Source organism: Mesocricetus auratus, unplaced genomic scaffold (genome assembly GCF_017639785.1).
Source record: "Mesocricetus auratus isolate SY011 unplaced genomic scaffold, BCM_Maur_2.0 Super-Scaffold_100676, whole genome shotgun sequence".
NCBI classification, from domain to species: Eukaryota; Metazoa; Chordata; class Mammalia; order Rodentia; family Cricetidae; genus Mesocricetus; species Mesocricetus auratus.
In genome coordinates this window covers 169,053,818-169,080,142 of record NW_024429266.1, presented here as the reverse complement: position 1 = coordinate 169,080,142, position 26,325 = coordinate 169,053,818, and the positions used below count along the sequence as shown (strand labels likewise).

General features: G+C 47.2%; 1 protein-coding gene across 9 annotated transcripts in view; it reads right to left on the bottom strand.

Moving 5' to 3' along the window:
• Positions 1–26,325, bottom strand: part of Itpr1 (inositol 1,4,5-trisphosphate receptor type 1) — a 343,520-nt gene that overhangs the window by 13,938 nt on the left and 303,257 nt on the right. For all 9 annotated transcript variants that reach the window (XM_021224857.2, XM_013110375.3, XM_005066174.4 and 6 more), the window contains one exon: positions 21,697–21,857. In XM_021224857.2, the coding sequence (XP_021080516.1) occupies positions 21,697–21,857 (161 nt within the window). The remainder of the gene's footprint in view (positions 1–21,696; positions 21,858–26,325) is intronic.

Sequence of the window (26,325 nt, the reverse complement as noted above, 5' to 3'; positions counted from 1 at the left end):
ACACAGCATCTGCCACTCTGGGTCTGATATATCCCTCTTTGCTCTCCTCACTCGGCTTGCTGCTGGCATCTCGCATGCCAATGCTATGAGGCACCGTCTGCCCTGGTCCTCCCACAATCCAGTCAGGCAGTTCCCATCATTGCAAGTACTTCCTCTGTCAGAGAACACAGACTAACTGAAGCCGCAGCCGGAAGCAGGCTGACCACAAGTGCTGAAGCTCTGGTTAGTTCTTTTCTAGGTAAAGTTGGAAAAGTCCCTGCAAAGGCAAACACTGAAGTTTTAGACACGGGGGTGGCACTGACCAGCCACTTCAGCATGTCCCTGACTGGAAAGAGGGAGAATGTGTGTGTGGGGGCGGGGAGCAGAGCCAGGGAGAGGAAGAACAGAGGCGTGCAGGAGGATGGACTGTGTGTTGCAAATGCTAACTGTTCTGAGAAGCAGGTGTTTTCTCCCCAGGTTCAAGGGAAGACTGTTCTGAGAAAGACTTTGGAGGATCCATCACCTCCTCAGAGGGAAACTGCTCAGGTAGAAAATTCTGTTTACTGCCTAAACAAGGGGAGGTTACTTACCAAATCCTTTGTTCTTTTATAGAAAGATTAGAGCACGGTGTGTGTGGGGGGGGGGGCGGGGGCGGTGACGGTGAAGGGTAAACACATGGGTCACGGAAGAGAGGACAAGTTCTAGAAAATGGAACTGTTGCTTTACTCTCAAGTAACCCCTCTGGAAGATTCTAGGTGCAATGACTTTCTCTTCAACCCAGATGGTAGCTGCATCTGTATGTATTTTACCATACATGACTGGAAGAGGGTACAGGGAGGCTAGGAAACAGGCTTGAGTTCAGTCTTCACCCCTCAGAATGCACAGGGGAGGAGGGAGACTGAGGTAAGAATTTTGCCAAAGCAGACATGTAGGGTGCTGAGCAGACATGGAATCAATTGCCCTGTTGGTGAGCAAGGCTGGATCATTTACACTGAAGAAGAAAGCGATTATTCTTTACGGTACATTTTCTCTTTATGCTCGGTGACTTTGAAACTTATACATTAAAAACCCCTAAAAAGTATACTCCAACTTAGTGTTGTAAAATCAGTGGATGCTACAAGGTCAGAAGGAAAAGGCAGGTGAGGCATGGAGGTTTTTAGGGCACCGAAGCTATTTTGTTTGATCTTGTAATTACAAACCACACATTTGTCTAAACACACTGGATGTGGAACACCAAGAGTGATCCCAATGCAAACTATGACTTTCATAACAATGCCACAGTATTTGTGTGTCAGCTGAAACATATGTGCCTCAGTAAAACACATTTTTGTTTGTTTGTTTGTTTTTTCGAGACAGGGTTTCTCTGTAGCTTTAGAGCCTGTCCTGCAACTCACTCTGTAGACCAGGCTGGACTTAACTCACAGAGATCTGCCTGCCTCTGCCTCCTGAGTGCTGGGATTAAAGGTGTGCGCCACCACTACCTTTAATAAAAATACACATTTTAAACTGGGCTAACTGGAGAGAAGTTAGGAAGAAAGGAAGGAGAGAGGGAGGAGGTGTGAAGCGATACATGGGAAAATGTACTTCCTGCTCCATTTCTCTGTAAACCTAAAATTGCTCAAAAAAAAAATAAAGTTGTTAACTGAAAAACAAAATTGAGCTTCTACCTGGAATTTCGTTGCCACCCCAAATAAGCTACCAACCCAAACCACAGTGACATTGCTCTTTCATAGTTTCTATACACTTTACCACAGATCTGTGACTTTAGGTAGAGCAATGGCTAGGCAGTTAGAGGCGACTTTCTCTGTGCATACAGGACAGAGTGAGTTAGCTCGTGTAGCTCATGGTTGTCTCTCTCGATCACCAGCTATTGTACTTGGCGATTGTAAGGATTAAATGTCTGTGAATGTGTGCCCCAAACTGGATGGATTGTGCAAAAACATTATAAATCAGTAATGTTATTGGCCTAAGGTCAGGAAGCTCACTTAGAGGCAATGCTGTAACCTAGATACCAACTTAATGCCTACCTAAATTACTTTCTTTCTTTGGGATAAGGTTTCAGAGACCCCGTTTTCCCTTTTATCGGGAGGACTGCCCGAGCTGCTTCCAAGTCGAAGTGTCAGGCTGGCTGCTCATGAGATCAGAATGACCTTACCAAAACAGGCATATTATATAATCTTCAGCTGGGTTGTGGTGACCTATTACCCTTCCTAGACTCAGCTAAGAGTTGTTCTTGGATGATACAGCACAACAAAGACCAGCTCGTGCCAGCAGAGAGAACCGCACCCATTTCTGATGAAATTCCTACCAACAGCCAGCTGCACAATCACCCTTTCAAGTCAATCTGGGGCCACAGGTGAAGTGTTCCCTGGGCACCCATGGGGACTGTGAGAAGGCAGAGTCCACCACGGGGAGTGACACTCCTGGGTCCTGGCACTGCCACGTTGAGCAAACCGGAGGTCAGAGAGGAGGTGGGACAGGCCAGAGCTGGACCTTTTGAGACTTAAGAAGAAACGATCTGGCAAAAATTACCCTTTTCCTGAGTACAGCATCCAAGCTGGCCTCTGACATGCTACTCAGGCAGCTTCCCTTGAATTTTCCTCTAGCTGAGAACTGGCCAGGACATTCCCACAGTAGTATATAAGAGATCTTGGCAATTTTCACTGGCTTTCTGATCCTTTCAATAGTCTACAAGTTTTCAACTTTGACATGGTTAACTGAATCCAGTGTTTTCTTGTTTGTTTTATGTCTACGGTGATAGCTGACTTCCTCAAGTCTTTCGCTGTGTTTCAGGAGAAAACATGTCTATTCACCTTTGAACAGACACAAAGACACGTAGTTGAGTGTGGTGCAAGTGCCTTTAATCTTGGCAGGTGGAAAGCAGACGCAGGCAGGTCTCTGTGAGTTCAAGGAGAGCCTGGTCTACATAGTGAGACCTTGTCTACACACACACACACACACACACACACACACACACACACACACACACACACACCAGCTAATAGTTGTTTCATGTACTATGGTGTTCTTTCTGAGTGCTTTCAACTGGGTTTACAGAACGGAAGACTTGAGCTTTGTTCAATGACTGCTCTGAAGCTACTCTGAGGGGAAGGCTAGGCACATAGTAGCATTATTACTGCTCACAGGGTTCTCAGGGAACTGACGAGCTGGTCTGCATCCACTGACCCCAAAGTGGTTTGCAAGGATGGTGCCACCTCTGAAGAATGCATGGCAGAGCTCACCTATTAGATGCCTAGTCCCATTCTCTAGCTAGTCACAAGCTTGATCATATAGGTCATCCCTGACACCACCTTCAAAGTCATGTCATAGAGTTTCACAGCTAACACCCTACCCCAGCACCACCAAGTTTTTCTTCCTTACGGAACAGACACTAAAAGAAAAGTCTGTGACGACTCAGGGCCCTTTCCACCTATATGACCTCTGTATACTCAAGCCCTCCTACCTTCTGTTCTCTGCAGGCATTCAAGGAAGCTTCACCATAATAAGGCAGGTCTTAAAGAAATTTTAGTATATGCACTGGCTAAAGATGGTTCATTTCAGGGTAGTTTTCAGGCTGAGGTTTTATACCTCTTTATAGACTTTTTCTTTTAAATGGCTATACACCCATGGTAGCAATATGACACTACTGCCTGGTTCTAGCAGACAAAGTCCGTACTCAGAACCACCAGGAACGAATGCAAGAGTTTAGTGAAAGGAGATACAGATGTTGCTAGGATGTGTGGCAGCCCCATGGAGTGTGTAGTGGAGGTATCACACCCTGCAGCCTAGAAGACCAGAGTCTCAGTCACGTGGTCCTCCCCCCCCCCCCGTGCTCTCCTTCAGTATTTCAGATCCGTTCGGGCAGATGATGGCTCCCCTTTCTGTCAGTAACCATTTAGCGTACAGACGATGGGAAATCCAGTGCATGCTGGAGCCGCAGGCCGGATGCTGCCCGCTTCCCAGCACACAGAAAGGTGTCCATGAGATGCACAGGAAGGAGGCCGTGGCCCCACCTCCTCTACACCAGAGGACAGAACATGTTATGAAGTTAGGTGGGGAAAGTTAAGCTCAGCAAGCGCTTTGTGCAGCTGCCACCGACAGGAACCCAAGCTCAGGCGCAGAGGGTGGGGTGAGAGCCTAGCTGGCTGGCTGGGAGGCGCGCTGAATGGTGCTGACACACAGTTTCCAGCCACGGAGAAGTTCCTGCCAAATCCCTCTCCACTTCTCTTTCACCCTGAGATTCTTGAACTTGGCCATGGTGTCGGCTAACTCCAGGAGGCGTTCTGGGAATCATATTTAGAGGGCAGCACAAGCTGTCTCCTCGCTTATGGCATCTCAGGGCTTTCGACCAATGCGTATGGCCTCCCAGGTTAGGCGCAGTGCTATGGCACCGGGGGATCCTGAAATATTGATATTGCTGCCCCAGGAACTTATCAAGACACTCCCTCCCTCCAAGCATCCTCCCTTGATTTCCATAATCAAAGTCCAAACCCCTTATTGTATGCCTTAATGGAGCAATGGGGTGTCAATGTCACATTCCCAATGCCAGGCCAAAGCAGAGTCGGTGAAAACTCAGGCGAGACAGGTCAGGGTGGAGCTGGCTGCAAGCTCTGCCAGGCTCTGCTCCCTCAGTTATGTGCCCTACACGGCTAGCAGGGGCTCCAATATTAAGTCACTCGAATTCTAATTTCCATAACAGAGTTTCCTGGACATTTTCTATGCATTTCCGTATGAAGGGCAGCCCTTTCTCCAGACATCCAGAGAGCCTTGATCTTATCTAGCTATGACCCACAGAGTCTCCATGCCAGTCCTTGGACTACCCTTGTTGGAAAGCTACTGTCCCTGCACTGAAGAGTGCTGGGCTGCAGATCCCAGAGCAACACACTCTCTCAGGTCAAGCGAAGTACAAGACTTGGGCCAGTTCTGCTTTACAGAAGGGAGTGGCACACGGCAGAGGCGGGCACACGGCAGAGGCAGGCACACACACGGCAGAGGCGGGCACACAGCAGAGGCGGGCACACGGCAGAGGCGGGCACACGGCAGAGGCGGGCACACGGCAGAGGCGGGCACACACACAGCAGAGGCGGGCACACGGCAGAGGCGGGCACACGGCAGAGGCGGGCACACACACGGCAGAGGCGGGCACACACACAGCAGAGGCGGGCACACGGCAGAGGCGGGCACACGGCAGAGGCGGGCACACACACGGCAGAGGCGGGCACACACACGGCAGAGGCGGGCACACGGCAGAGGCGGGCACACACACGGCAGAGGCGGGCACACACACGGCAGAGGCGGGCACACACACGGCAGAGGCGGGCACACGGCAGAGGCGGGCACACACACGGCAGAGGCGGGCACACACATGGCAGAGGCGGGCACACGGCAGAGGCGGGCACACACACGGCAGAGGCGGGCACACACACGGCAGAGGCGGGCACACGGCAGAGGCGGGCACACACACGGCAGAGGCGGGCACACACATGGCAGAGGCGGGCACACACACAGCAGAGGCGGGCACACAGCAGAGGCGGGCACACAGCAGAGGCGGGCACACAGCAGAGGCGGGCACACACACGGCAGAGGCGGGCACACGGCAGAGGCGGGCACACGGCAGAGGCGGGCACACGGCAGAGGCGGGCACACGGCAGAGGCGGGCACACACACGGCAGAGGCGGGCACACGGCAGAGGCGGGCACACACACGGCAGAGGCGGGCACACACACGGCAGAGGCGGGCACACACACGGCAGAGGCGGGCACACACACGGCAGAGGCGGGCACACGGCAGAGGCGGGCACACACACGGCAGAGGCGGGCACACACACGGCAGAGGCGGGCACACACACAGCAGAGGCGGGCACACAGCAGAGGCGGGCACACAGCAGAGGCGGGCACACAGCAGAGGCGGGCACACGGCAGAGGCGGGCACACGGCAGAGGCGGGCACACGGCAGAGGCGGGCACACACACAGCAGAGGCGGGCACACGGCAGAGGCGGGCACACGGCAGAGGCGGGCACACACACAGCAGAGGCGGGCACACGGCAGAGGCGGGCACACGGCAGAGGCGGGCACACACACAGCAGAGGCGGGCACACAGCAGAGGCGGGCACACGGCAGAGGCGGGCACACAGCAGAGGCGGGCACACAGCAGAGGCGGGCACTCACTTCCCATTCTGCTCTTTTAACCTTGCTAGCTTGTTTCTGACTGTTTACTTCCTGTGTCTCTTATCAACAGCTACAGACAAACAAGCTGGGCTAGCTCTCCTATTGCTTGCCAGTTTATCTCACTGCAGTCCTCTGAGACCTTTCCTACTGCATACTTGGCTAGTAGTTTATTCGCTTGGAACACTCATGGAGCGGACCTTTTTCAAGGGAAGAAAAAGAAAGAAAGAAAGAAAAAAGCCTCTCACCTTGCTTTCTGGATACAAATTGCATTAGGCTTTTAAGAAAAGCATTTCCCAACAACGCAAAGCTACCAGGCCCCTCCCCTGCTGGGCAGAAGCACTCCTTTACCTGAGAGGGGATTACCAAGAAGAGTCCACAGCTGTGAGAAAGAGTCAGCTTGGGGCTTAAGGGATGGCAGATGAGACATCCTCCTGCTTAATTGTCACTCAGTGAAGCTCCTGGGCATGAGTCACCTGGGTGTGGAAGCTGGTCGGCTTGGTGGCTCTGATGGTTCCTCTAGCTGCCTGTCCTTAGACTCCTTTCTCTCCCACCAGACTTGGCCACCAAGGAATATTCCTCTGTGTCAAGTGTAAGTGAGGGTAGAGGTGTTTATCGTATATTCCAGATGCATTTTTACAAGAGCTGTGCACTCTCTGCCTCACCTCTCGTCACCTCTACACTCTCTAGCACTTGCGGTGGTCACCTGGGAGCCATGCTGGCTGTCCACAGCTTTGAGAATTAAACCCTATCTAACCACAAAGCTCTAGGCCTGCTGATTTATGCACTAGCCAGCCAGTATTACCTAGGAGATCCTCTTTCGGGCTCTCCTCCCTATCTCCCTGCCATGGGGCTTTGTCTGCCTCTTTTTTTTTTTTTTTGTTTTTTTTTGTTTTATGAGACAGGGTTTCTCTGTATTGTTTTGGAGGCTGTCGGTCCAGCCCAGCCTCGAACTCACAGCGATCCGCCTGTCTCTGCCTCCCGAGTGCTGGGATTAAAGGCGTGCACCACCACCGCCCGGCTCTTGTCTGCCTCTTTTAAAAGTGATTAATTTCATACGTTAGGAGGATGAGGCAGCCATGACAAAGGCTGCAGCCTCCTGACCCAGAGGGTTGTGTGCAGGTGCACACACAATCCTACCGACCAGTGTACCTGGATGTGTGGGCTGAGGCTGAATTGCGGCTCAGCATCTCTGGTTCAGTTGTGTGACCCTGCAGAGGCTGATTTACCTTTATGAGCTTTAGGTTCTCACCTGTGAACTGCTTTACATCATGCTGGGGGTAGGATGAACGAGATGCTGCACATAGAGTGTGCATCTCATACAAGTTGATTCATGATAACCTAGGACAGGCAATGGTTTTCCAATCAGCCCCGCTTTTGCCATAACAGGGCATCCTTCCAGCAGCATCAGTGACCTGGGGAAACATTCTCCTCAGCCACTCCTGGGTCCTGGATGACCACACTATCTATCATGGAGGAGAGGAGCACTCAGAACAGCCCAGGGCACTCTATCCAGCCACCCCACTTCTACTCAGTTCACTCAGAAACACTTCTAAAACAAACAAACAAACAAACAAAACCCCCAAGACTATGGGGCAGAATTTCTAGATACATAAATGAAATCTATGTTTAGTTACAAAACAAATCCATTTATTTTTAAAAAGTACTCTTACTTTTAATGTTTCTTGTGCTTCTAACATTCAAGAAGAATTCAGGCTTCTACTTCTTAATACAGTAGAAAAATGGGCTACCGAGTCTTTCTGGGAATCATATATTTTGTCTCTTACTTGTAATGCCCCCATTTATGTAGTATTTAAGTCCTCCTGGGCAGATAGTTCAGAGTACATTCCTGCCCAATTAGCATTTCAACTTATCATCTACAGACAACACAAATCCTCAGTTCAAAGAACAAAGACACTGATGTAAAAATGATACAAAAGGCAGGTAGTAGCATACATATTACTGTGGAAATGTATATGTAGATCCAGATTAATCCAACTCCTTAACCTGTCACCAGAACTGGAGTTCCTATGAGAAAAGGCAACCTAACTTATTTTTTTTTCCATCTAAGCTGCCAGCGGCTATGTGAGGTCATTCTGTAGTCACAGCTTGCCTGGGGACTCAGGTGACGAAGGCAACATCATTTCTATATATTAAGCTGTGTCTGCATCATAGGGGTCAGGGAAGAGAAGAAAATAATTTTATCCAGCCCTTGGAGTCACAGCTTCATCCACCTTCAGGGAATGCAACCAAGGATCAGGTCTTCTAGTGAACCAAGAGTAATCCCAGGACTAAATGCCCAAATCCCAAGACTGTTCTCTGAATCAACAGAAACCCCACTGACACTAGAGAAAGGGGAAGACACATGGGATTTTCCACATAGGATGTTATTAAAGTCAAGATGGCTTAGTGACAATGAGTCAGAAGCCATGCATCTCCCATGGCGATGGAACTTCAAGAATGCTCCTGGCAGGTTCCTGTCACCCTGGGGCCCTCTGTTTGCTGGCTGCTGTGCTTAGTCCTGCAAGCCAGCTGTTGCCCTCCACACCTTCCTGCCACCCTTCTGGTCTTATCTATCTAGTCCCCGATGGATGTGTGAGGTGGCATCAACAAATTTATACACCAGATGCTTAATGGGTCAGCGAGGTCCAATGACTTGCTGGGGATTACATGCCTATGAGCTGGCACTCATACCAGGATCTTGCCCCCAAACCCAATCCTTGGGGAGGATGGCCTTTGTTGGAATAGTGCTAATGAAATGAGAGAGGAGATGACCAAAAGGAGGGAGATGAGGATCTATGTCATGTTATGTTTGAGTGAAATTTAATGTGTGGATGAATGGTTGAGAATTTCTCAATTGCAAGATAGGTTTTTTTTTTTCTGTTCCTTCTAAGGATAGCAAGAAATGCAATTGCTCTTGACAGACAAGAAAGGTCTTGCTACCTTGGCTGTGGGCCTTTCTCCACTGAACTAGAAAAGGTGATTGGGGATTGTTTGTTTTGAGAAAAGGTCTCATGTAGCCTAGGCTGGCCTCAAACTCCTGAAACCTTGTTTTTACATCTTGAGTGCTTGGATTACAGGTGTGAGCTACCACATACCTGACTGTCATGTTTTTATGTAGGTTGGCCATAACCAAAGAGAGAAGTGTGCCTTTGGGACATGAATGTAGGCAAAGGGGCCCTATGCTTGTACTCAGGCAAGCCCTCATCCTACCTATCCATGTTCATTCATGGCTAGTCAACTCTCATTCTCCCTAAATCATAATCCACTAACCAGATTCTAGCTTTGGGAGTTGAGGCCCATTTTCTAGGCCCGCAACCTCTGTCTGAAAGGTGCTGTTCTTGAGGTACTGGACATTCTTTTACCATGTGAATGACCACCTGAGACTTTCCACTTGGTCTCCTGCTCTGGAATGTTAACCGGTAGGCTGAAGGAGAGCAGTGGAAGATTTAAACATCATCTTCCCCTATCAGGCAAGGGTCCTTTCTGATGACCACACACCACTAAAGCCTTTTTCAAAGAGTCTTTCAAAGACAAGCAGTGTACAGAGGGGTGAATCCTCCCAGACTTTACTTTCCATCTCTGTCAGCAGTTCCCTTTCTGTCCTTTACTCTGCAGTAACACTCTCCGAGGGTTGTCCTGTCACACAGACTGGTTTCCCACCCAGAATCAGTGACTAGGAGCCTTTGTCAGGAATAAAGTATGTGGGGAACCTTGGCTGATTCCATGGCTGGGTGAGGGGGTGGGGTGGGGGTGACGACAGGACACAGGTGGGGAACGACATAAACATGCCTTGCAGACAGAGCTTAAGTGAGAAGTTTTATTAGAAAGGGGAGGAAGGCAGAAGGATAGAGAAAAGAGGTAAAGAGGCAGAGAGAGAACACAAGGGAAGAGTGAGACAGGAAAAGTCCTGTCTGCCCCAGGGGAACAGTGGGAAACAGGGAAAAGAGATCGTATGCGGGCCGGGGTCTGTCTTTTAAAGGGTCCTTTGCACCTGCGTGCAGACTAGTAGTCATGGAACCCTGGGCTGACCTGGGTACTGCCTGAGTGCATTCTGCCAGGTGGCAGGGGCAGGCCGGTATAATGTCCCTGACAGTAGCAGCTTCCTCATGAGCTCATTAGATGACAACATAGGCACGTGACCTGCTCCGCTATGGCTCCGAGGGCCCAGGACTGACACCCCTGACTGTTGAAGCTGAGCACTCAGAGATCCCGTCCTGCCATGTCTAATTCTCCATGACAGGGATCCATGTGGTACAAGCTGAATCACCACTAAAAACAGCATAGGCAAAAGCCTTTGGCTGGTGCCTCTAACACTCTCCTGGGCCATCTCTAGAGCACAAAGCAACAGGCTCCCCAGCAGAGCTGACACTGAGAATTAAGAAGCCCTTGATGCCCTAGATTTCCACGCTTTCTGACAAGACATCTTATCAATCAAAGCACGCTTCAGACAGGAAGCATAATGAATGGCCAGGTCCTCAGAGCATTAAATGTACAGGACTCTGACCAGGGTGTGTAGCAGGCAAGAGGTCACTCTGACTTCTAGTCTCAGTCAAGTGACTGCTCACGAGACTTCAGCTAGTCTCCATGATAGAGACAGAAGCTCCAAAGGGCCCCAGACTTTTCTGTGACTACAACGGAAGGTAATTAACAGAAAGCTTCACAATCAGCCCTGTAAAGATGTCAAGACAGGACACAGCCAGACACTTTAGAGAGGAGAGAAGCCCAGGTCAACACATAAGCACGTGGCAGTCTGATAAAATATGGAGTTATTCGCCAGCGTCAACCACGGAGGAAGAGAACCAGTGGGCCGATGGCCCAGTAGAGTGTCCTGACCCTGTGGGAAATGGCTGACTTTGCCTGCTCCCACCTGACCAGGCCTCACCAGCAGCCTGCCAGCTGCCTCCCATCAGAGTGTCACAGAAGGTGATTTCTGAAACCCACCTTAACACCTTCTAAGTTAGGCATGGGCAGGCAGTAACCGCAGCCTTACTTCCATCTACATCTGTCCTGGGTCTAGTACCAGTGAGGTGCCAAACAAAGGCTCATGTGGTAAAGGCTTGGTCCCCAACTGCAGTAACTAATCATTGAAAAGTGACTGTATTAGGAGCACTGTCTAAACCGATGGCCAATCCTATTGATGGTGCCATTTAAAGGTGGGAGAAATTTCCAGAAGTAGGTCATTGGGAATTTCACTATGTATTTTTGCTCTCTCTCTCTCTCTCTCTCTCTCTCTCTCTCTCTCTCTCTCTCTCTCTCTCTCTCTCTCTCTCTCTCTCTCTCTCTCTCTCTCTCTCTCTCTCTCTCTCTCTCTGTCTCTCTCTCTCTCTTTCTCTCGTGTTTGCCTATATGCCCAGTGGGCATGTCTACACTGAGGCTGAAGGTTGTCAATGGGTATTGTCATAGTTAGCTATAGTTATCTCTAGCTGTCAACTTTGGCACAGCCGAGAGTCACCTGAGAAGGACATCTCAATTGAGGAACCGCTCAGGTCCAGGTGGTCCATGGGCATTCCTATGGGGCATTTCTTTGATTACTAATTTATATAGGAAGTCCCAGCCTACTGTGAGCAACACCAATTCCTGAGCTTGTAGTCCTGGGCTATAAGAATGCTAGGTAAATATGAGCCCGTGAGGAAAGCAGCAAGCAGCATTTCTCTATAGTTTCTGTTTCAAGTTCTTGCTTGAAATAATGGACTCATTTGAGAGTGTAAGCCAAAAAAGCCCTTTCCTTTTGGCCAGTGTTATAGCCCAAAACCAGAAAGGAAATGAGAACAGCTCTCTTCCATTACTTTCCACATAGTTTTTGAGCCAGGGTCTCTCGTTGACCCTGCTGCTCGTCACTTGTCTAGTCCACCTGGCCAGCAAGCTCCAGGGATGTTCCTATCTCTGTACCCCCAACACTGGGGTTACAGGCATGCACCACCGAGCCTGGCTTTTAATGTGGGTGCTGGGATCTGAACTCAGGTCCTCATTGAGCCATCTTCCTGGCCCAGAATTAGCCTTTAAAGGATGATACCTCTTTCTGTTCTCTGGCCTCCATGAGGGGAGTAACGTTGATCTGCCATGCCCTTCCCCCACAAAGCTCTGCTTCACCACAACTCTGAAACAAGAGAGCCCGCTAACCATGGACCAAAACATCTGAAACTGAGCCAAAACCAACCTTTCCTTCTTCGGTTGTTTATCAGGCATTTGTCACCATGATGAAAGAATGAACTACACAACGCTTACTCCTGATGGCGTGCCCTTTTTCTCTCTGCTTACCTGGGGCTCCTCTCTCCTTACCTCCCCTCTTCAGACCCTTTTCAGAAACATGCTGTGATATTCCTTTCCCTTACCGTAGATCATTCCCTATCCCAGTGCCATGCGCAGGGTAGTCACGGTGACCAAATACAATGCTGGATGTGGAAGGACTTTAGAAATGGAGAGAGCTCCCTACAGAAAGGACTGGCAATATTTGCCATTGGCAATCACATAGCCTGTCTTGATTGTAGTCTGTGTGTACACGTGTGTGCGTGCACTCACCCGTGTGTGATGTACACAGGCCAGAGGTTGACATCAAGTGCCTTCTGTTGTTCTCCACCCTTTTTAAAAGCAGCTTTCTTTTTCTTCTTCTTCCTTTTTTATGTGTATAAGTGCTTTGCCTGCATGTCTGTCCAAGCACCCACCTGATACTCAGAGGCCAGAAGTGGACATTGGATCCCCTGGTACTGGAGTTACGGGCAAAAGTACCAGGTGTTCTTAACTACAGAGCCATCTCTTCAGCCCCTTGTATCCTACTTAAAACCATTCATTTACCATGTATTTCTTCAGTCATCTTGTGTATGCACAGGGCATGCGAATCAATTCTCTTTCCGCCATGTTGGTCTGAGGAATTAAACTCAGGTCATCAGTCCTGGCGGCAAGAGACTTTCCCTACTGAGCCATCATGCCAGCATTCACATGAGTTTTCCAGGCAGTCTCTTATTCCATGCAGACGCCACTGATTACCGAGACTTGCTGGCCATTGAGGGATCTGCCTGTCTGGATTCACAAGCTCGTGCCACCAGGTTTGGCTTCTTCATAGGTACTTGGGATCTGAACTTGGGTTCAGGGACTCAGTACAGCAAGCACTTGGCGCACTGAGCCATCCAAGCCCTTGGATGATAACTGCTTAGTCAGTGTGTTTGTTTTCTGCTAGATTCTTACTACTCAAAGGGTCAAAGGGCGTTAGCACCCCAGGAAGGCTGGTGGTGGAGGTTAAATCCTGGCTGTGACTGCTGAGTCAGAACTGGGATTATAACTATACCCCCAGAAGATTTCTAAGCGCATTAACATTTGTGAAACATGGATCACACCCCGTGGTGGCTAATACTGTCAACTACGGGATGTAAGTTCACCTAGAAGACAGACCTCTGTGAGCGAGTTTCTAGACTTGGTTAATTGAGGTGGGAAGAGCCACTCTAGACGTGGGTGGCACTATTCCATCGGGTCCTGAACTGAAGGAAAAGGAGAAAGCAAGCACAGAAGCAGCATTCATGACTATGGATGCAATGTGCCCAGTCACCTCTCACTCCTGCCTTCTGTGCCATGATGGACTGTAAGCCAAAATAACGCTCCTCCCTGAAGTCACTTCTTTTCAGGTATCTGGTTACCCGTATGAACGGAGTAACTAATACAGACCCTAAGGGTGTCGGGGTGCATATGGCAGTTCGCCCTCCAGAAAGCCGAGTAGCTGGTAGGATTTGGGGTGCAGGAAGTATTATCATGTGACTGTGGCACTGCCTGCAGTGTAGTTTAAACCCTAACCACCGCTAGCGTGTGCACAGTGCTGCTCACTGGGACAGACCTGATTAGAACATCTTTACATGGAAAGCCTGAAAATCACACACACAGAAACCACAGCAGAGCTTGGTGAGGGAAACTCAATGTCAGGCAAAGCATTCCAGTCCTTGGTAACTGGAAGGAGAAGGGCAATCAATCCTGCAGCCTTTTCAAGAGCCAAAGGCCCTTCTCTGAGTGAGTCTGGGCTCATCACAAAGGGTCACCTGCTTTCACAGTTCATGCTTCCTGGCTTTGTCACACACCCCTGCACATTCTAACGAATTTGGAAAGCATATGTTATCAAGGACAGCAGGCTGGGGACTCCCATAGCACATGTCTGGTGACTCCTCAGAGCCCTGCTGGAGAAGAGCAATCTAAAAACCTGCAGCAGCTGCTTTCTTGCCTTGCTGGAACAGAAAAATACGCACTTCCCATTAGCAGGAAGATTAATCTGGGGTCAACTTCTTTCCCTCGTATGATCCCTTCCAGATACTTAGCAGAACACCTCCCAGAAGGCTAGTTGAGCCCAAACAAACAAATCATGTTGAAAACTACACCTCCTGATCATTAGATGTGTAAGATGCCTCAAATGATATCAAGAAGAGAGGCAAGCCCTCTGGCATCATCAGGTAAACAGGCCAGCTTCCCGGCCTGAGTTCCAGAGCCTGCAGATCGCCTGGGAACTGCACAGAGCTCCCAATCCCGGCGGGAGCATCAGGAAAACAGGCCAGCTTCCCGGCCTGTGTTCCAGAGCCTGCAGATCACCTGGGAACTGCACAGAGCTCCCAATCCCGGCGGGAGCATCAGGTAAACAGGCCAGCTTCCCGGCCTGTGTTCCAGAGCCTGCAGATCGCCTGGGAACTGCACAGAGCTCCCAATCCCGGCGGGAGCATCAGGTAAACAGGCCAGCTTCCTGGCCTGTGTTCCAGACCCTGCAGATCGCCTGGGAACTGCACAGAGCTCCCAATACCGGCGGGAGCAAAGCACCCCAGACTCCAGATCTCCTCTCCCACCAACGATTCCAGGAAAGGAGAGGAGGCTGGGAGTACAGGGAAGTAGCTGTCCCTCTGGCATCATCAGGTAAACAGGCCAGCTTCCCAGCCTGAGTTCCAGAGCCTGCAGATCGCCTGGGAACTGCACAGAGCTCCCAATCCCAAGCACCCCAGACTCCAGATCTTCTCTCCCACCAAAGAGACCAGGAAACTACAGGAACCAGGGAGACCAGGGGAGTAGCTGTTCCGGATCAGGTACAACAGGACCCAGCATAGGGTCCAGGGGACCAGGTAGGAGGCTAAGCGCCCCAGATTCCTGTTCTTCTTCTCTACCCACAGACCAGCATTTGGACAAGGCATAGAAGAACCACCAGATTACTGGACTTACTAGCACCCACCAAAGGGAACTCTGGTCCCCAGACCAGAAAGGGGCTCTTTCTGCACCCACTAAAAGAAGAGATGGGAAAGAGACAATACAAAAACACAGTCAGCAACAGAAAAACAAATATGACACCGCCAGATTCTAGAGACTCCACACCACCAAGACCCCAATATTCAAACGCGAAGGAAGCAGAAGAGAACGATCTTAAAAGCACTTTCATGAAAATGATAGAGGCCCTAAAAGAGGATATTGGAAAATCCCTCAAAGAAATGGAAGAAAAAACAAACCAAAAAATGCAAGAAATGGAAGAAAAAACTAACCAAAAAATGCAAGAATTGGAAGAAAAAACAAACCAAAAACGGCACGAAATGGAAGAAGAAATGAAGCAAAAAATGCAAGAAATGGAAGAAAAAGCAAAGCAAAAAATGCAAGAATTAGAAGAAGAAACATACCAAATAAGGCAGGAATTGGAAGAAGCAACAAAGCAAAAAATGCAAGAAATGGTAGAAAAAACAAAGCAAAAAATGAAAAAAATGGAGGAAGAAACAAACCAAAAAAGGCAGGAAAGGGAAGAAGAAACAAAGCACAAAATCCAAGAAATGGAACAAAAAGCAAACCAAAAAATGCAAGAAATGGAAGAAAGAACAAACCAAAAAATTCATAAAAGGCAACAAACGGACGAACAGATAAACAGAAAATTGCAAGAAGCAATGCAAATGCTGCAAGGGTTGAAAACTGAAATAGAGACACTAAAAAAAACACAATCTGAAGAAAGGCAGAAAATAGAAAAGCTGGACAAACAGTCAGGCACTACCAATACAAGCATTACCAACAGAATAGAAGAGATGGAAGAGAGAATCTCAAGTGTTGAAGATACATTAGGAGAAATGGATTTATCAACCAAAGAAAACCTTAAATCCAACAAATCCTTAACACAAAACATCCAGGAATTATGGGACACCATGAAAAGACCAAACCTAAGAATAATAGGTATAGAAGAAGGAGAAGAAATCCACCTCAAAGGGGCAGAAGGCATATTCAACAAAATCATAGAAGAAAACTTTCCCAACCTTAAGAAAGACATGCCAATGAAGGTACAAGAAGCCTACAGAACACCAAATAGAGTGGACCACAAAAAAAATCCCCTCGCCACATAATAATCAAGACCCCAAACATACAGAATAAAGAAAGAATATTAAGAGCAGCTAAGGAAAAAGGTCAAGTAACATATAAAGGCAGACCTATCAGAATTACACCTGATTTCTCCATGGAAACTCTGAAAGCCAGAAGGTCCTGGATAGATATTCTACCTACACTAAGAGACCATGGATGCCAGCCCAGACTACTATACCCGGCAAAGCTCTCAATCACTATAGACGGAGAAAACAAGATATTCCATGACAAAACTAGATTCAACCAATATGTGTCCACTAACCCAGCCCTACAGAAAATTTTGGAAGGAAAACTCCAACCCAAGGAAGCTAACTACAACCAGAAAAACATAAGCATTAGAGAATCCCTCTCTACCAACAGCCAAAAGAACAAAGGGGCGAAATTCCACCCATAATTCCACCAACAACAACCATCGCAAATCGAAGAAGGATGAGCAATCAATGGTCATTAATATCCCTCAATATTAATGGCCTTAACTCACCCATAAAAAGACACAGACTAGCAGAATGGATTCGAAGACAGAACCCTTCCTTCTGCTGCATACAAGAAACACACCTCACCCTCAAAGACAGACATTACTTGAGAGTTAAAGGTTGGGAAAAAATTTTTCAATCAAATGGACCCAAGAAACAAGCAGGGGTAGCAATCCTAATATCTAACAAACTAGACTTTAAAATAAAATCAATCAAAAGAGATGAAGGAGGTCATTACATACTCATCACAGGTGAAACCCACCAAGACGAAGTGTCTATCCTGAACATCTATGCCCCCAATACAAAGGCATCCACATTCGTTAAAGAAACATTATTAGAACTTAAATCTCATCTAAAGCCCCACACAGTTATAGTGGGAGATTTCAACACACCACTCTCACCACTAGACAAGAATACCAGACAGGAACTCAACAAAGAAGCAAAGGGTCTAATAGAAGTAATGACCCAACTGGGATTAACAGATATCTATAGAACATTTCATCCACATAAAAAAGAATATACCTTCTTCTCACCACCACATGGAACCTTCTCAAAAATCGACCACATACTTGGCAACATATCAAACCTCAGCAGCTACAAAAAAATTGGAATAACTCCATGCATCTTATCAGACCACCATGCCTTAAAATTAGAATTCAACAACAACACAAAGTGCAGAAAACCTACAAACTCATGGAAATTGAATAATGCTCAACTGCACCATCCCTGGGTCAAAGAGGAAATAAAAAAAGAAATTAAAGACTTCCTCGAACTCAATGAGAATGAAGACACAACATACCCAAACCTATGGGACACTTTGAAAGCAGTGCTACGGGGAAGTTCATAGCACTAAGTGCTCACATGAAGAAACAGGAAAACAGTTATACCAGAGAATTAACATCACAGCTAAAAGCTCTAGAACACAAAGAAGCAAACTCCCCCAGGAGGAGTAGACGCCAGGAAATAATCAAATTGAGGGCTGAAATCAACAAAGTAGAAACCAGGAAAACAATACAAAGAATCAATGCAACGAAGAGTTGGTTCTTTGAGAAAATCAACAAGATAGACAAACCTTTGTCCAAACTTACCAAACAGCAGAGAGTGAACACGCAAATTAACAAAATCAGAAATGAAAAGGGGGACATAACAACAGACTCTGAGGAAATCCAGAGAATCATTAGGTCATACTTTGAAAACCTGTACTCCACAAAATTCGAAAATTTAAAGGAAATGGATGACTTCCTGGACAGCTATCATTTGCCAAAACTAAATCAAGAACAGATAAGCAATTTAAATAGACCTATAACCCCTATGGAAATAGAAGCTGTCATCAAAAGTCTCCCAACCAAAAAAAGTCCAGGTCCAGATGGCCTCAGTGCAGAATTCTACCACAAATTCAAAGAACAGCTTATACCAATTCTTCTCAAAGTGTTCCACACAATAGAAGCAGAAGGGTCTTTGCCAAACTCTTTCTATGAGGCTTCAATAACCTTGATCCCCAAGCCACACAAAGATACAACCAAGAAAGAGAACTTCAGACCAATATCCCTCATGAACATTGATGCAAAAATACTCAATAAAATACTGGCAAATCGGATCCAAGAACACATCAAAACAATCATTCACCACGATCAAGTAGGTTTCATCCCAGGGATGCAGGGATGGTTCAACATACGAAAATCCATCAACGTAATCCACCATATAAACAAGCTGAAAAACAAAAATCACATGATCATCTCACTAGATGCTGAAAAAGCCTTTGACAAAATCCAACATCCCTTCATGATAAAGGTCTTGGAGAGATCTGGGATAACAGGGACATACTTAAACATAATAAAAGCCATATACAGTAAACCAACAGCCAACATCAAACTAAATGGACAGAAACTCAACGCAATTCCTCTAAAATCAGGAACAAAACAAGGCTGTCCACTCTCTCCATACCTTTTCAACATGGTACTTGAAGTTCTAGCTATAGCCATACGACAACAAAGGGGGATCAAGGGGATACAAATTGGGAAGGAAGAAGTCAAACTTTCACTGTTTGCAGACGATATGATAGTTTATATCAGTGACCCAAAGAACTCTACCAGGGAACTCTTACAGCTGATTAACACCTTCAGCAAAGTGGCAGGTTACAAGATCAACTCAAGAAAGTCAGTAGCCCTACTATATACAGATGATAAAAGGGCTGAAAGAGAAATCAGAGAAACATCACCCTTTACAATTGCCACAAACAACATAAAATACCTTGGGGTAACGCTAACCAAACAAGTGAAAGACCTGTATCGTAAGAACTTTGAATCTTTAAAGAAAGAAATTAAAGAAGCCCTCAGAAAATGGAAAGATCTCCCATGCTCTTGGATAGGTAGGATCAATGTAGTAAAAATGGCAATCCTGCCAAAAGCAATCTACAGATTCAATGCTATCCCCATTAAAATCCCAGCACAATTCTTCACAGACCTTGAAAGAACAATAATCAATTTTGTATGGAAAAACAAAAGACCCAGGATAGCCAAAACAACCCTGTTCAACAAGGCAACGTCCGGAGGCATCAATATCCCTGACCTCAAGCTCTATTATAGAGCTATAGTCCTGAAAACAGCTTGGTATTGGCACAAAAATAGACAGGCAGACCAATGGAATCGAATTGAAAATCCGGGTATTAACCCACACACGTACGAACATCTGATCTTCGACAAAGAAGCTAAAAATATACAATGGAATAAAGAAAGCATCTTCAACAAATGGTGCTGGCATAATTGGAGACTGGCATGTAGAAAAATGCGGATCGATCCATGTTTATCGCCATGCACAAAACTTAAGTCCAAATGGATCAAAGACCTCAACATAAATCCAGCCACACTGAACCTCTTAGAAGAGAAAGTGGGTGGTACCCTTGAAAGAATTGGTACAGGAGACAGCTTCCTGAACATAACACCAGTAGCACAGACAGTGAGCTCAACAATTAATAAATGGGACCTACTGAAACTGAGAAGCTTCTGTAAGGCAAAGGACACAGTCAGCAAGACAAAAAGGCAGCCCACAGAATGGGAAAAAATATTCACTAATCCCACATCTGACAGAGGGTTGATCTCCAAAATTTACAAAGAACTCAAGAAGCAAGTCTCCAAAACAGCAAAGGACCCAATTAAGAAGTGGGCTGCAGAACTAAATAGAGAGTTTTCAATAGAGGAGTCTAAAATGGCTGAGAGGCACTTGAGAAAGTGCTCAACATCCTTAGCCATCCGGGAAATGCAAATCAAAGCAACTCTGAGATACCATCTCACTCCTGTCAGAATGGCTAAAATCAAAAACACCAATGACAATTTATGCTGGAGAGGATGTGGTGAAAGGGGGACACTCCTCCATTGCTGGTGGGAGTGCCAACTGGTTCAGCCACTTTGGAAAGCAGTATGGAGATTCCTCAGAAAAATGGGAATAAACCTACCACAAGACCCAGCAACTGCACTCTTAGGCATATATCCAAAAGATGCCCATTCATATAACAAAGATGTCTGTTCCACTATGTTCATAGCAGCTTTATTTGTAATAGCCAGAACTTGGAAGCAACCTAGATGTCCCTCACCCGAAGAATGGATAGAGAAAATGTGGTACATCTACACAATGGAGTACTATTCAGCAGAAAAAAATAATGGAATCATGAGATTCGCAGGCAAATGGATGACACTAGAAGAAACCATCCTGAGTGAGGTAACCCAGTCACAAAAAGAGAAACATGGCATGTACTCTCTCATATATGGATTTTAGACATAGATCTGGGGAGTGCCAGCCTACAATCCTATTGCCAGAGAGTCTGGGAAACAGAAACTTCATTTACTGGCTGGTTAAGTACTGAGCTGAACTCAAGAAAGCCAGTATCAGAGAGGGAGGACTGATGATCAAAGGGATTAAGACTGGGCTGGTTGAACCCCCAGAAACAGCTGACCAGACAAAGGTTAACTCTTGAATCCCAGGCATCAGCCTGGGAATCCAGCATGGGACTGATCAAGACCCCCTGAATCTGGGTGTCAGTGAGGAGGCCTAGGTAATCTATTGAGCCTTGGACAGCAGATCAGTACCCATCCCAAGTATACACACGGTCTCTGGACTCCCATAGAACAATGTGAGGTGCACTCTCACCCTGAACTCTTGGGGAAGGGTCTAGGCCCTGCCCTATATGAAATGACAGACTATGGACACCCCCATGGAGGGCCTCACCCTCCCTGGGGGAATGAGGGGATAACGGGGGGGGGGGATGGGGGGAGGGCACGGGAGGAGGGGAGGGAAAGGGAGAGGGACCTCGTACTGACTTGTGAAGCAACCTTGTTTCTTATCTAAATTTAAAATGGAAAATAAAAAAAATATTAATAAAAAAAATAAAAATAAATAAATAAAAAAAAAAAAAAAAAAAAAAAAAAGAAGAGAGGCAAACTGACACAGATCCTAAGCTGGGAGGTGGGTAAGAGGTAGGTTAAGATCCCAACCCAGTTGTTAGGCAGCCCTGAGTCAATTTTCTTCAAGTCTCAGAATCCCTTCCTTGGGAACATGTGGAAAGTGTTTGGCCCAGGATGGGCATCAGAGAACACGGGTGTACATAATCTCTGTCAATAGGCTTTTGGTAGGTGACTCCTCCACAGGTGCTGGAACCATACTTAGAGCTAAGAAGACGGAGTAGTGGTTGCCATGGCTGCCCTGCTGTCAGGGCACTTCGGGGCATTATTGCACTCACCCTGATCATCTCGGCCACGTAGCTCTCTGGTCCAGTGTACTCGGTAGAGTCCTTCACTTTCACCAGCACAATGAAGCACAGGTAGTGCCACATGTTGTGTTCTTCCTTGATGTGCTCTTCAAAGGTGACAGTCTTATTGTCAAACTTGTCTCTTTCTAAGCCTAAAACAAGAGGCAGAACATCTCAGATTCCCACTGAGCAGTCAAGGTACAGGAAAGTCAATATAGTCAGTTGTCTTATCTGCACAGAGTTGGAGTCTGCTGATGTCGAAATACCCTTTCATCATGACAGGAGGACACAGTTTGCGAGCCTGGCTCACCAGGGTTTATTTCATTTTTATGTTTTGTTTTGAGACAGGGTCTCATGTAGCCCCAGCTGGTCTCAAACATACTATGTAGCCAGAGGATAACTTTGAACTCCTGGTCCTCCTGCTTCAAACTCTCAAGAGCTGGATTTAGACACAGCCAGTGCCATGTGAGGATTCTAGCTGGGTCTAAAACCTTCTTCCATTTGCTACTGAGCCTTCAGGTGATTTGGCTGCCTTGCAGGTTCATGGGAAAACTGCCTTCCAGGTTCTAGGGTAAGAACATGGGGCTAGGACCAGATACAGAAGGAGGTCAGATTTAAGCTCCCTCTCCCAGGTGAATGTCAAAATGCAGACATGGCGAAGGGACCTTTAAACTAATTTCAGATGCTGTTTGGCAACTATGTTTTGTAGAGGTTTGGGTTAGTCAATATGAAATTAGAGTTGGGTAAATAAAGATATATATTTCAGGCCATTAGTGGGATTTGGATTTCTCATATTAAAAGAATGGAGCACAAATATACAGGGTAAGGAAGATGGACAGACACTAATGCTGAGTTAGAATTAGAGGTAGTCATCTTTTTGTTATATATATATACACATACATACATACATACATACATACATATGTATACATATATATGAAGCTAGAGAGACAGATGTAAGTGTGTGTGGATCCATTTCCATGTGTCTCTACACACACTCCAAGGTATACACATACACCAGTTCATATTTATAGCTTAGGCCTTGGAGCAGTGACCACCATAGGAATGAGGACTTAGGCATTGGCTACTAAATGCCCATTTCACTATGAACAACTTGGGCATATGGAGAAATGGCTGATTGTATGGCTGGGTCAGGGAAAGCATAGGTCTGGGACCAGAAATTCTCATGTTGCCAGAAAAATATAGAAAGTACAAAAAATATAACATGACAGAACACAGAAGCTAGCCTGAAGGGTTCTCATTGGCCAAATGCAGAGTAAACTGAGCATTGAAATGGAGTCAGGCACAATGGCACATACCTGTAAACATCACAGTTGGGAGGGTGAGGCAGGAGGATCATAAGTTCAAGGACAACCTAGGATACATAGTAAGATGCTATCTCAAAATTAACAGACTGAATAAGCAATAACAGAAAATAAATAGATGAGGCAGGAATCATCACCAGGTACTAAAGCTGGGGCTGAAAGTCCAATGTGAGGGATACTAAAGTTATAAAGTTTCCAAGCATTCTGCCATACAGTGACTTTCTGATTGAGGAAACATGCCAGTTACATCCATAAGCAAGTGTTCAAAGTGAGCATTGGCAGCTCTAAGAGGACTGGCTCAGTGTGTCCCTGGTATGGCATACTGAGAGGGACAGAAGAGCATGTCTTTGATAGTCATATAAAAATGCCGAAGCTCTTTTGTGGAGCCCCTAGCAGTGGGACCAGGTCCTGTCCCTGATGCATGATCTGGCTCTTTGGAACCTACTCCCTATGGTGGGATGCCTTGTTCAGCCTTGGTGCGGAGGGGAGGAGCTTAGTCCTGCCTCAGCGTGATGTGCCAAGGCCTCCCACGGGAGGCCTTACCCCTTCTGAATGGAGATGGAGGAGGAGTGGATGGGGGAGGGGGAAGAGAGAGGGGAGGGAACCGGAGGAGAGGAGGGAGGGGCAACTGTGATTGGTATGTAAAATAAATTTTAAAAAATGATGAAAAAATGTAGAAGCTCAGCTCTACCACAAGGGAGCTTCCAAGAAACTCAAATCGAGGGGCATCCTACAAAGTAAGTGCCTTATAGTCCTCAGAAATGTCCATGGAGTTAAGAGGGGTCTGAAGACAGAACATCACGCATGGCCTGGGACTTTCAAAGGGTGCTACTAGAATGAAGGGTGGGGTTTTGGAATTAGACAGGCAGATCTGTCTCTATTTTAATTTCCCAATTTCAGGAACTGTTCTGCAGCCAGGCAAGAGAATGTTCTTGTCCTCAGCAGATACACACTGGAATGTTTGGAAACAAAAGGGCATTGTGTCAGCATCGACACTGAAATGGCTCAGCAAAATTGTGTGAGTGTGCATGTAGGGGTTAGTTTGTGTGTGAGTGTGCATGTGTGCATGGGTGCATGTGGGGGTTAGTTTATGTGCATGGGAGCATGTGGGGCTTAGTTTGTGTGCATGGGTGCATGTGGGGGTTAGTTTATGTGCACGGGCGCATGTGGGGGTTAGTGTGTGTGCATGGGAGCATGTGGGGCTTAGTTTGTGTGCATGGGTGCATGTGGGGGTTAGTGTGTGTGCACGGGTGCATGTGGGGGTTAGTGTGTGTGCACGGGTGCATGTGGGGGTTAGTGTGTGTGCACGGGTGCATGTGGGGGTTAGTGTGTGTGCACGGGTGCATGTGGGGGTTAGTGTGTGTGCATGGGTGCATGTGGGGGTTAGTGTGTGTGCACGGGTGCATGTGGGGGTTAGTTTGTGTGCATGTGGGGGTTAGTGTGTGTGCACGGGTGCATGTGGGGGTTAGTGTGTGTGCACGGGTGCATGTGGGGGTTAGTGTGTGTGCACGGGTGCATGTGGAGGTTAGTTTGTGTGCATGTGGGGGTTAGTGTGTGTGCATGGGTGCATGTGGGGGTTAGTTTGTGTGCATGGGTGCATGTGGGGGTTAGTGTGTGTGCATGGGTGCATGTGGGGGTTAGTTTGTGTGCATGTGGGGGTTAGTTTGTGTGCACGGGTGCATGTGGGGGTTAGTGTGTGTGCACGGGTGCATGTGGGGGTTAGTGTGTGTGCACGGGTGCATGTGGGGGTTAGTTTGTGTGCATGTGGGGGTTAGTTTGTGTGCATGGGTGCATGTGGAGGTTAGTTTGTGTGCATGTGGGGGTTAGTGTGTGTGCACGGGTGCATGTGGGGGTTAGTTTGTGTGCATGTGGGGGTTAGTGTTTGTGCACGGGTGCATGTGGAGGTTAGTTTGTGTGCATGTGGGGGTTAGTGTGTGTGCACGGGTGCATGTGGGGGTTAGTTTGTGTGCATGTGGAGGTTAGTTTGTGTGCATGTGGGGGTTAGTGTGTGTGCACGGGTGCATGTGGGGGTTAGTTTGTGTGCATGTGGGGGTTAGTTTGTGTGCATGGGTGCATGTGGAGGTTAGTTTGTGTGCATGTGGGGGTTAGTGTGTGTGCACGGGTGCATGTGGGGGTTAGTTTGTGTGCATGTGGGGGTTAGTGTGTGTGCATGGGTGCATGTTGGGGTTAGTTTGTGTGCATGGGTGCATGTGAGGGTTAGTGTGTGTGCACGGGTGCATGTGGGGGTTAGTGTGTGTGCACGGGTGCATGTGGGGGTTAGTTTGTGTGCATGTGGGGGTTAGTTTGTGTGCATGGGTGCATGTGGAGGTTAGTTTGTGTGCATGTGGGGGTTAGTGTGTGTGCACGGGTGCATGTGGAGGTTAGTTTGTGTGCATGTGGGGGTTAGTGTGTGTGCACGGGTGCATGTGGGGGTTAGTTTGTGTGCATGTGGGGGTTAGTTTATGTGCATGGGTGCATGTGGGGGTTAGTGTGTGTGCATGGGTGCATGTGGGGGTTAGTGTGTGTGCACGGGTGCATGTGGGGGTTAGTTTGTGTGCATGTGGGGGTTAGTGTATGTGCATGGGTGCATGTGGGGGTTAGTTTATGTGCATGGGTGCATGTGGGGGTTAGTGTGTGTGCACGGGCGCATGTGGGGGTTAGTGTGTGTGCACGGGCGCATGTGGGGGTTAGTTTGTGTGCATGGGTGCATGTGGGGGTTAGTGTGTGTGCATGGGTGCATGTGGGGGTTAGTGTGTGTGCATGGGTGCATGTGGGGGTTAGTGTGTGTGCATGGGTGCATGTGGGGGTTAGTGTGTGTGTGAGTGTGGCCATGTGTGTATGAATAAAGCAAAGGAGAACTGGTGTAAAACTAGGAGAATCTTAAGAGCTGGGAGAAAATCTTTGTACTAGTTTTTTGACTTTTCTGTAACTAAAAATGTATCAAAATAAAAATCTTAAAAAATAGGTCTTAAAGAGGCTAAAAATTAAATAATTTAAATGTTCAAAAGAAAAATGCTCACTTTTAGTATACATACTGGGAAGGAATTCATAAATTTAGAAACTATATTATGAATAATCCTGAAATGATTACTCAGCTTCCAGATTCCCACATGATTAGTTTGCATTTGCATATATTTTCCTGTAGTTATAGTATACTTTAAATGACAGTTTTGGGACCCCTATGAACTTATTTTTATTTTGTTTTTTGAGAAAGGATCTCCTAGAGTTCAGGCTAGCCTGAAACTCTCTGTGTACCCAAGGCTGCCCTTGAACCCATGATCTTTCTGCCTTAGCC